A 12,633-nucleotide genomic window follows, 5' to 3' on the forward strand; every position below is an offset into this window, starting at 1 on the left:
GAGAACTCCACCAGTTTTACTTTGGCTTTTGATGGTCTCTGGGAATTGCTGAGGGCTCAAAGATCATTTATGTAGGTTTATCTTCCATCAATTGGTAGCTGGAATAAACCACCTAGTGACATCATGGAACTCAGACCCAGATTATGGCTAGCACTGGTCACGCGGTGTCGCTGGCTCCCTCTCTCCCTGGCCCTTTCCCCTCCCCCTCAGGTCCTTCCCCTTCTGTCCAGGTCCTCCTACTTCCCTCCACCCCCACTCCGGTCGAAGTCCAATCCCTTCCTCCTCCCTCCCTCCACCACTTTCCTGCTCTTAGAGTCCCGCAGAGGCTGCAGCTTGAAACCTCTCTGGGTTTGTCAGAGCCGGAGAACCACAGAGGGAGGCCGAAAGGAAGGAAGGGGGTGGGGGAAAAAGGTGCTCCCCGGAGACCGCAACAGCCACAGCAGCTGGAGGTGGACCTGAAGGCAGAAGCAGGGTGTTAGCGCTCAGGCAAAGTTGGACGCGCGTTTGCGGGAACTCTGAACCCGCGGGGCGGCGAAGCAGCAGGGGTTGAAGAGGCAGTGGCGACCCCTGAACGGCTCTCAGAGCCAAGGGAGACCCCTTGAGATGAAGATGAGTGCGCCCTGGACCCGCTTCTATTCCAACAGCTGCTGCCTATGTTGCCATGTCCGCACCGGCACCATCCTGCTGGGCATCTGGTACTTGGTAAGCTCAGTAAGGTGTCCCCTCGGGGCGATGGGGAGAAGCGATGCAGCTGGAAAAGTGGGATATCTGGGTTTCCCTACCCTGGTTACTTTAGAGTTTGATGTGAACTCTTCCTGCAGATTTTTAATTTTTTTTTTGGGGGGGGGGTTATCACAGGTGAGAATTCCATCTTCCCACCGTACCACCTTCCCAAACCCTTCCTTCGCTTCTCAGATACGCAGCCTCCTTACTTTTTCCCAGGGAAGAAAAGACAAGCAGGTGCCCCAGGAATAGAATGCGAAGTTGTGCACGGGTGGAGTAATCGGGAAAACTGAGGCCGTGGCGGGCAGGGAGGGGAAGAGTGGAGGGTATAGACACATGGGGTCTGTGAAGTAGTTTTTCTTTTAATATTTTGACAATTGCATTTCAGTATAATTAGTTTCTTTTTGGATCCTATGTATTTTATTTTATACATTTAAAAACGTTCTGAGAATGGGTCCACAGGCTTCATCAGGCTGCTTGGGAGGTTGGGGGGTGGGGTATGACACAATAAAGGATAAAAAAACCTAGGGGAAACAATAATCCCTTTAGTCTGATTTAAAGCCTAGTACTGCGGGTTTTCTCAGGTAGAGGGAAAGATAAAACAAATAAAACAAAATCCTTTGCTTCCTGGTTCCTTGCCCCCCGGAAATTAATTGCTTTCCACTCCGGTAGGACAGCTTTTTATTATTATTTTTTCCTCTCTGCCTTGCTTTCCGTGCTCATTCATACGTCAGCGGCTATGGATTTTAGCAGTTTGAGCCGGGTCTATCCTGTGGACTGGGTGTTTCTGGAGATAACCCTCCTAAATGGTGTTATTATTAGAAACCTTAATTCTCCTTAAGAGTCAATAATTCTCTCTGGCTGCTCTAACCTGTGGCAGCATCCTCTTTTCCCTTCTCCCTAAGTCATTCGGCTTCGGGAAACCCCCTCCTACGAGGTGATTGAAGCACTGCGTCTGTTGGGAACCCCAAGCTTTCCTCTGGAGAACCCGTATCCTGGTTTTGAACATTCAGCTTCTTTTGGATGTTCATTACAACTAGAAAGAGAAAAAGGCCAGACATTTCTGAGATAACCCCAAGCATATTGCTTAGGGGCTTTATATGGCTAGAGTTGATGAAAGAAACCCTTCTCCCCCTCCCCCCACTTTCCTATGAAAATAGACTTAGTTCCCCAAATATTATTCACTTTGTTGTGGAGAATTTTTTCTTTTGCACAAAATCATAAGATATTTATGTTGTTAGAGGGATTTAGAGAGAGCTCACTGAGGTAGCTGGGCTTATTGCAGAGATATTTTCTGCTTTAAACTGGAGGGTTTGGCGGGCCTACCTTCATTGCCAGATTCCTCTCTTCTAATCTTCTGAGTCGCTGATTTGTAGATTCCTTTCTGTTCCTGGAATTTTTGAGGGTTTTTTATAACAATCTCCTGAATGATGTGTGTGTGTGCTGATTTCTCACAGGTTTTAAGATATAGTTGAGGGAAAATTATTTGAATATTATATACTGCCCTTTTACCTACTTAATTAGGGAAATAATTTTGCACTCATTTATCATACTCTTCCAGTCACTTGAGATCAATTTTCTCTTTTCTTACTTTTTTCTTTTTCTACTTAGCAGTATAAACTAACGGCGTTTTAACATTAGGGTTCAAATTTTCTGTATTTTCAGAAGAGTTGAAAATACTTATCTAAAGTCTCTCAACTCTTAGGGTTGCTAGATTGTTGGCTTTCTCAGTCTGCACCAACACTTGCATACAAAGATTTATCTGAGTCTATTGCATCACTGTTAGAGCCTGGAGGATTAAAACTGGAGATGTACCTTGGGGTCATTTTTTTAAAAAGCAAAATTCATTATTTAAAAAAGAAAAAAAATCTAGAAATTGCCTTGGTGAGATTGGATATAGAGCTTTTTACTTTAGAGGAGTTGTAGGCATAAGTAAATATCAGTTTGTTTTTTTAGAAAAAAAAATCTTTTAACACAGTGATAATATCCATGTCACATAATATAGATAGCAAGCCTTAGGCGATTATTTCATATCTTGTTTATAATTAAATGTGTGTGTATTTTTTTTAAAGGAAACATTTGCAGACATTTATAATTCTTTACAAATTAACTGTAGTTACAGCTTTCCTTTTGGTTGAACATAGATTGTGGTCACACAATTTTAATTTCTTGCTTAAAAAGCTTTCAAACGTTCCATCAGGATGTATGGGCCTTTAACAAGTGCAGCATGAATGCAGATAAAACATCAGTGTGTTGGCTCAATTCTGACTTGGTAAATGCCAGGAAATCCTTTAGATAATTAAAGGGAAAAATGAAGATGCATCAAATGCAGTTCATATATTTATTTATTTATATTAAAACCATATACTTTGAAAAAACAACTTGAAGCCTTTAGACTTGCAAGTATATGAATGACTTTTCTTTCTCTTAAAGAATCTAGGGCATTGCATCAGCCAAATGTGCTACATAATATATAGTTGTGATAAATTTACTTGAGCTCCATTTATAGGCTATAATTCAACAAAATTAAATGTATTTGTGTGATAAATAAGAGTGCCACAATTTGCTTACTAGTTGAACACTTCTTTATTGTTGATGGAAGTTACAAAATCCTCAGAAATCTGAATTGGAAAAGAAGACCATCACAAATTTATATTATGGAATCTATTCACTAAACTCATATACTTGACTCTTGATACAGCCTATATCTTTTTACTCATAGTCTGTAGAACTTTGTTTTATATACAGTGCTGATGACTCTCCTTAGCTGGTTTTCAAACTTTCCGAACTTCCTTGATCAACCAGAAAATTAGAAAAAAGAGAAAAGGAGTGTTGATAAAGGCAGCCATACTGTTAGCAGAGATAAAAGACAATTGATGGCCTAGCAATAAAGAAGGAAACAAGTCCTAAAACGCAGATAAGAACTCAAAAAGAAGAGTCTAGAGCTATTTGGTATTGGAGCAAACAACTCTATATACTTCAATACATCTTGAGGGGAGTACTACTACCCCTTAAGTAAATATTCATTTAATCTGACTCTTTCACTTTCTTAATTTACAAAAAGGAGATGATAATCTATCTGTCAAATGAAGTGTCTTGCACATGTTAAAGTACTACACCTTATCTATCCATCCATCTATCTATTTAGCACGATCTATTTATTGTTACTTTGCTGAAAGGAGTATCCAATTCCGAGGAAATTTTAGAGCTAGAGCTTAGCACAATGCCTAGCACATAGTAGGTGCTTAATAAATAATTGAATTGAATTTAGGATCCTTTTTGGTATTGAATATTTTTAGTTCTGCCATGTGGCATTAATGTGAGGAAATGGCTTTGTAAATTCTATAGTGCTATATAAATGTGAGTTGTCATTCTACATTTATTTAGTACCAATAAATTATATTGTTTATTGTTACTGAGTGAAGTGGTGTGGACAATAACTCTGCATTAGATTCCTTATCATTTAGATCATCATTGATGAATCTTTTTTGAGTGACTGCTGTATGTAAGGTGAAGTAATTATCCTATGGTAGTAGCAAGATATTGTGATAGATGCAAACCTAAATCTCTACTGATAGCTGAAAAGTCCAGTTCTCTTTCCAATACAGAGTGCTACTTCTGAGTACAAGATGTTACCATCAGTGAATTTACATTCTAGTAGGGATCTTAAGGCAGGTGGAAAAAGCAAATGCTATATTGGGCATTATATAGAGTAAATGTCAAATGAAGGCTATTACAGAAATAGATGCTATGAATTCATAAAGAGGATTTGGTTTGATAGTTGGGAAAAAGGTAGTCTTTTGAAGAGGAGAGGGATTATAGTCCAGTGGAAACAGCATGGGCTCTCTAGCAGCGGGGTGGCAAAGTGGATAGAGTGCCAGGTTTGAAGTTCAAATTTGGCCTCAAATACTTACTAACTGTATGTCTCTGTGACCCTGGGCAGGCCACTTAGCCTTGCTTGCCTCAGTTTCCTCATCTGCAAATTGATCTGGAGAAGGAAATGGTAAACTATCTTTGCCAAGAAAATTTTAAGTGGTCACTAATAAGTCAAAGTCAGCTGAAACAACTGAACAGCAACACCTATAGTCACAGAACTTGGGTTTGAAATCTTGCCTTTAATGTTAATTACTTTTGTAGTGTTGGCCAAGTCACTTGATTTCTCTGGGTATCAGTTTTCATACTTGTAAACTGAGGGACCTGTCTAGATAGTTTTTAGAGTCCCTTTCAAGTCTAGACATGTAGATTTATGATCCAATTAATTAGACAATATTAGCAAGGAGAGGTGGTAGAATGGATGGTGTGACATACATAAAGATGGAGAAGCACATTTTGGGAATAGAACAGCCATGAGCAAAGTTTTGGAGTATGGAAACAGTTTGAGGTCAGTTTGAAAAAATAAATCGAAGGGGCAGCTGGTGGCACAGTGGATAAAAACACCAACTCTGAAGTCGGGAGGACCTGAGTTCAAATCTGACCTCAGACACTTAATCCTTTCTAGCTGTGTGACCCTGGGCAAGTCACTTAACCCCAATTGTCTCAGGGAAAATAAGAAAGAAAGTAAGAAAAGATAAATTGACAACACTCTGAGGAAAGCCTTGAATGCCAAAGTAAGAAAATGGAACTTTATCCTTTAAGCAGTGGAAAGACCATTGAAGATTTTTGAGCCTGAAAGCGATATAATTAAAATGGTAGATTACAAAAAGAAGTGATAATGACTTGTAAATGGAATGGAATAAAGAAAGACTTGAGGAGTGCTGCAATTAAGAGATTATTACACTGGTTCAGAAGTAAAGTACCAAAGGCTTAAATTAAGGGGCGTTGGGAATAGGGAAAAAAGCCACAAAGGCATGATGTCTGTAGGATCCAATGCTTGGCTAAATGGGGAGAAAGAATGGAGGAATCAGAAAGGATTCAGGCTTGAAGCTTAGGTAACTGGGAGAATGGTGGCATTAAAGAGAAATTTGGGAGATGATGAGAAGACAAGATGATGAATTTGGTTTTAGGTATAGTGATTTTGAAGTGAGGCTGAGTGGATTGTTTTGGTAAAAATATTCATCAGGTATTTGTAAACGTGGAGACTGAAGCACAAAGGAAAGACTCATATCTGACCTATTTTATTTAAAAAAAAATTTTTTTTTCACTAGCATTTTATTTTTCCAAAAACATGTAAAGATAGATTTCCACATTTACTTTTGTAAGACTGTGTTCTAAATTTTTCTCCCTTCCTCTCCCCTCATCAAGACAGCAAGTAATCTGATATAGATTAAATATGTACGAAATTGTTAAACATTTCCATATTTATCATGTTGTGCAAGAAAAATCAGAACCTAAAGGAAAAAAACGAGAAAGAAAAAAACAAAACAAAAGGTGAAAATACTATGCTTTGATCCATAGTCAGTCTTCATAGTTCTCTCTCTGGATGTGGATGGCATTTTTCATCCCAAGACTAATGACATTGCCTTGAATCACTACATTGTTGAGAAGAGTAAAGTCTATCGCAATCATCACATGATCTTGTACTGAGTCAAAGGTTCTCTTGGTTCTGCTTGCTTCAATCAACATCAGTTCATGTAGGTCTTTCCATTCCGGGCTTTTCTGAAATCAGCTTGCTCATCATTTCTTATAGAACAATAATATTCCATTAAATTCATATATTATAACTTATTCAGGCAATACCCAACCAATGGTCATCCCACTCAATTTCCAATTCCTTGCCACTACAAAAAGGGCTGCTACAAACATTTTTGCATATGTTGACCCATCTTATTTCTAAATACCTCCAGGGAATATATTTTTACAGATTTACTCATTGACCTATTTCAGCATGTCTAAACTTTGTTTATCCAGGCCCAAGTTTATCATGATTTAATTTATGCCTCTTTTAGGCAGCTGAGTAGTAAAATCAAAAGTTGAGAAGTAAAGAAGACTCATCTTCCTGAATTCATATCTAGTTTCAGACACTTACTAGCTGTGTGACACTGAGCAAGTCAAACTCTCTGGAATCTTTGCCAACATAACCCCAAATGGGGTCAAATAGGGTCTGTGATTCAGACACAACCAAATCATAACAGCAATTTGTGCCTTTTGCTGTTAATTTTGTGATTCAATTTCTCTTTCACATAATGATTTATTTATATTTAGTAGAAATTTCAAGAAAAATTTTGGTATTTTGATAGATCTATCATAGTCCTATTCTGGTGTCTTATAACATGGAGATGACCCTAAATCTTTGCTGGTAATGCCATTGCAGTACACTCTAGCAGGTCCTGCAAAGTTAGAAAGGTTTTGGGAATGGGCTTGGTGATCAGCTTTGTGTGCTTATCCTCCAAAACTCAGATTAGTTGAGTTGGAGGGGGGGGGGAGGTTCTTAAACAGGTTATCTTCAAGTTAATGAATTTTTTTGACAATAGTAACTCTACCAAGTGATAAAAACTGATATTGGTTAGTCCTTGCTCCAATTCATCTTAACACTCTGCTGCCAGATCATTTTCCTTTAACCATTTAAAAATAATCATATGCATCCCCTATTTAGAATTTTAATGACTTCCCTTTGGAACATACCCTCCCATCCTACTACCTTCCCTAGTATTGTAAAGAGTAACATCATCCTTCTAATCTCAGATTCATAACCTGAAGTCATTCTGGAATCTTCACTCTCTCTCACCACTCACATCCAAGCTGTTGCTAAGGCCTATCAATTATACCTTTTCAACATCTCTTAAATATCCACCCCCCTTTCCCTTGACACTGCCACCCAGTGCCCTCATCACTTCACACCTAGAATAGCTTGCTGTTAGGTCTGCCTGCTTCAGGTCTCTTTTCCCATCTATCCTCCATTCAGCCATCAAAGTGATTTTCCTGAAGTACAGATATGACCATTCACCCCATACTCAAACTCCAAAGGCTTCCAATAGCCTTCAGGAGCAAGTATAAAATGCTTTGGTATTCAAAGCCCTTCCTAACCATTTTTTTTCCTAACCTATTTTTGGATTTTTTTTTTTTTTTTTTACACCTCCTTCCTGAGATGCATTCTTTGATACAGTGACACTGACCTAGACACTCCATCTCTGGACTCTGGTTATTTTCTCTATCTTCTTTCACTCTGATTACTGACCTCCCTGACTTCCTTTCTGTACCAACTAAAATTCGACTTTCTATAGGAATTCCACCATTCCTAACCCCTGTTAATTCCAGTGCTTTCCCCAGTGCCTGTTAATTATTTCCTGTTTATTTTGTTTATAGCTCAATACACACAAATGCAAATGTTTGCATGTTGTTTCCCTCATTAGATAATGAGCTCCTTGGGAGAAGGGGGCTTTCTTTTTTTTATCTTTTTGCACCGTAGGTTCCAAGTAGGTTCTTAATGAATGTTTATTGATTGATTAATTATTGATCAATTGACCAGACAGATTTTTATGGTTATGATTCTCTAAGAGGGATGTAGAAGGCTCTGGAAAGAAACAAGTTGACCACATCTCTGGGAACTCTTTAAATAGCAGTGAAAGTTCAACAGCTGGATGAACCTGGGAAGCATTCAGGCTTCTGGAGTTTCCAGGCTTGGGAGCTTCTAGAGCTCTTGTTTGTTTCAAAGGGAAATTAGGGTGGTAAAAGGAGCAATATGAGACCAGGGGGAGTGTTATTCTGTCTCCCTGACTTGTCATCAGAAAAAATGGACCAGTAAGAGATAACTCATCCAGATGTCAGCAGAGAGACACACACATATTAAATATAGATCCAGAGAAGCCCATGAAAAAAAAATGCAAACAATGGACTCAAGAAAGTACTTCCAAAACCAGGAGTTGTGATTTCAGTGTTTGGCCTCCAAATGTATGCTTCACTGCCTTATACTCTATATTTAACTCTATTCCTATGACTCTCTTAGTACTTGGTGGGGTGGATGCCTCAGGCTTTTGAGGGTGGGGGAAAATGCTTTATACTATTAAAATTAGATTTTTTTAATGTTTCCACAGTATCACCTTGGTAAATGCCTTTGCTAAAAGCTAATTGTGGCTACTGACTGACAATCAGTAGGAGGCACACTAGGGAGGCTTGTGAACTGCAGTCCATTATTTTACTGTTCCAAAGAACTGGTTTAGCTCCAAGTTCAAGTCAAAACTGTGACTATATTCCATAAGGTTCACATAACTAGACTTCATGTCAAATATAAAGACACAAGGAAGAAAGATTAAAGGATATTTTGTTCAAACAGTATTTTTTTTTTCAAAAAGAAATTTTTTTTGGCTCAATGTTCCTTCTTACTACTGTATTTTAATCAACAGCAGTGAAAGGAGAGCAAAAAATAATAATGGAAAAGCCTGATAATCACCTGTTTTTTTATTTCTGAACATTAGTGAGCCTAAACCTATAGATGTTAGTCTTCTTAATCTTCATATTAAAAACCTATAAAAATCATTCCATTTAATCTTCAAATTCACAATGTTGTGTGATTATGTTTATTTTTCCTAAACTTTATACTTTGTCAAACCAACAGACACCCAAAATATTAATTAGCTAAATTAATTTAAAAGAATGGTTTGTATTTTTTTACAAAGATAATAAAATGAATAGCTAAATACTTAGTGGTTTGGTGATAATAAATCAAAGAAAAAGAAGTTGTGAAAAATGCTGAAAAGTTAGTATAATGCCGGAGAAATTGAGGCAAGATAGAGATTAGAGAGTTTTAATATTTTATTGGAGAGATTTGATTAATTGACTGGATTGGATTAGGGGCTCAAAGACTCCAGCAATGGGTGAAGAATTCCAGGGATTTTTATAGGACTTCATCAACGAGGAGAGACAAAAGGGGGTGGTGGTAAGAGCACTGGTCAGCAGACCATAACTTCGGTTCTGACAGGTTAAGGGTGAGGACCATAAATTCTGTTAAGTTGGGAGTGAAGAAGTTAGTCAAGCTAGAGACAGGAAGTCTGGAACAAGAGATATACTTACCTATCTCTAAATTACCTATCTGCAGTTTATGACTCCGTGTAATGCTAATGGTCAGCGCTCTTAGCCCTAATTTATATCAGTCCTAATGGTCAGGAAAAAAGGGGGTGGGGCATATAGCATACTAACTCTGGGAAATTGAGATATTATAATTCAGGGAAACTAATGCAGGGAAGCTGAGGTATTATAATTTAGGGAAATTGAGGCAGAACAATTCAAGGGAACTGTGGCATAACATTGGTTTTCCATAGTGTGGCAAGCTTTGAAGTAGTGTGGGATGGACATAGTGGGTACCAATGACCAAGAGGTTTTCAGACTGAGAGGTTAAGGAAGATTAGAATTCACAGAAAGACTAAGTGATCAATGGAAGCTTTGAGCAAACAAGAAATTGGGGGCTGGTAAGGCACAGATGGATTCAGCCAATCAGAAAGACTCTTGTGGCTTTGGGGTCAATGACCTGACTTGACTAAATCACTACTGTTCTTGCTTAATAGGATAATTGAATATTAAACAACACACCCTAGAGGAGGAATTTTCCACCATTTTTGAACATGGGATGTATGATGGGGGGGTCATGTTTTATACATATTAAGGGGAAACATGTAGTGGGTGTATAGGAAAGACTGTAAGCCACATAAAACAGACCAATCTGGTTTTTTTTGGTTTTTTTGCTGAGGCAATTGAAGTTAAGTGACTTGCCCAGGGTCACACAGCCAGGAAGTGTTAAGTGTCTGAGGGCAGATTTGAACTTGGGTCTTCCTGACTTCAGGGCTGGTGCTCTATCCACTGTGCTACCTAACTACCCCCCAATTCCCCCCCACCCCCATCCATTTTTCTGAAGGGAGGAGCTGCATCTCATAAGCAAGTATAAAGGTTCCCCTAATGAAAAAAAAAAATCAAATGAAGGTGGCCTAGCTGTACCAGATCTAAAACTATATTATAAAGCAGCAGTCACCAAAACTATTTGGTATTGGCTAAGACATAGACTAGTTGATCAGTGGAATAGGCTAGGTTCAAAGGACAAAATAGTCTATAACCTTAATAATGTAATGTTTGACAATCCCAAAGATCCCAGCTTTTGGGATAAGAATTCACTGTTGGACGAAAACTGCTAGAAAAATTGGAAATTAGTATGGCAGAAACTAGGCATTGACCCATACTTAACTCCGAACACCAAGATAAAATCAAAATGGGTTCATAATCTAGGCATAAAGAATGAGATTATAAATAAATTAGAAGAACATAGAATACTTTACCTCTTAGACCTGTGGAGGAGGAAGGAATTTGTGACCAAAGAAGAGCTAGAGATCATTATTGATCACAAAATAGAAAATTTTGATTATATCAAATTGAAAAGCTTTTGTACAAACAAAACTAATGCAGACAAGGTTAGAAGGGAAACAATAAATTGGGAAAATATTTTTACAGTCAAAGGTTCTGATAAAGGCCTCATTTCCAAAATATATAGAGAATTGACTCTATAAGAAATCAAGCCATTCTCCAGTTGATAAATGGTCAAAGGATATGAACAGACATTTTTCAGATGAGGAAATTGAAACTTTCTAGCCATATGAAAAGATGCTCCAAGTCATTATTAATCAGAGAAATGCAAATTAAGACAACTCTGAGATAACCATTACACACCTGTCAGAGTGGCTAGGATGACAGGGAAAGATAATGCTAAATGTTGGAGGGGATGTGGGAAAACAGGGACACCGATATATTGTTGGTAGAGTTGTGGACCAGGAGATCATTATATACTTCAACAACAATACTATATGATGATCAATTCTGATGGACGTGGCTCTCTTCAACAATGAGATGAACCAAATCAGTTCCATTTGTTCAATAATGAATAGAATGAGCTACACCCAGCAAAAGAACTCTGGGAAATGAGTGTGAACCACAGCATAGCATTTCCAGTCCCTCTGTTTTTGTCTGCTTGCATTTTTGATTTCCTTCTCAGGTTAATTGTACATTATTTCAAAGTCCGATTCTTCTTGTGCAGCAAAATAACTGTATGGATATGTATACATATATTGTATTTAACATATTTAACATGTATTGTTCTACCTGCCATCTGGGGGAAGGAGGGGAAAAATTAGAACAAAAGGTTTTGCAATTGTCAAAGCTGAAAAATTACCCATGCATATATTTTGTAAATAAAAAGCTATAATAATATTTAAAAAAAAGGATAAAGGTTCCCCCATTTCTGTACTCAGTGGTCCCTTTTCCCAAAGAGGAGTGCAGCCTGCTTCTAGCCAGAAACGTTAAGACAATTCCTCAAGATTCTTTAATAAATTTTTCTTGATATCTGATTTTCAGTATCGAGTGTTATTTTTTTTTTTAACAATTTTTAATCAGCATTTTTTTTTTTTTTTTGCTTTTTACTTCTGATTAAGAAAAAAAAATAGCTGTGGACTTCTACATTAACTTAAATTATCCTGCCATCAAAAAATAGAACATAGCTGGCTCTAATTGAGGGTTAAAGTTGTTTTCCCCCAAAATAGACATTTGAATAAAATTTAAAACAAAAGTTAAAAACTAAAAGTTTATACTTCCTCAGAATATCTGAAATATGGTTTTAAAAAATTCTACAACAATAAAGTATCAGTGGAGAAAATAGAACTTATTTTATATATTATTTTACAAAAAAACCTTAACTGTCATAATTAAATATCATGCTGTAGTAATAACTTCTGAGAATCTTTTGTAGAACAAAGAAATGTTTTGTAGTTACTGTGCTGAATTGCTGGACAGCTCCTTTCTCTAGCCAGGCTTTTAAAACTTCTATAAATATTCATTGCTATGGATCTGGGTAATGAAAAATTCTTTGAGGTTATAAGCATCTAATTATATTTCTGCCTTTATTTTAAAAGAAATCAGTGTTAGATAACTCAGAAAGTGGATGGCTTCTCAATCATTATTCCTCTTCAACTATTCTAGTAAAAACTGGTGAAGAGATTA

At 37.5% G+C, this 12,633-nt stretch overlaps 1 protein-coding gene across 1 annotated transcript in view; it reads left to right on the forward strand.

Annotated features, from left to right (window-relative positions):
• The first annotated feature begins 257 nt into the window (after positions 1–257).
• LAPTM4B (lysosomal protein transmembrane 4 beta) overlaps positions 258–12,633 on the forward strand; it is a 106,008-nt gene continuing 93,632 nt past the window's right edge. Inside the window, exon 1 of the mRNA XM_031947022.1 lies at positions 258–702. Coding sequence (XP_031802882.1) covers positions 604–702 — 99 coding nt within the window. The 5' untranslated portion in view covers positions 258–603. The remainder of the gene's footprint in view (positions 703–12,633) is intronic.

The sequence above is a fragment of the Sarcophilus harrisii genome, chromosome 1, assembly GCF_902635505.1.
Source record: "Sarcophilus harrisii chromosome 1, mSarHar1.11, whole genome shotgun sequence".
NCBI lineage: Eukaryota > Metazoa > Chordata > Mammalia > Dasyuromorphia > Dasyuridae > Sarcophilus > Sarcophilus harrisii.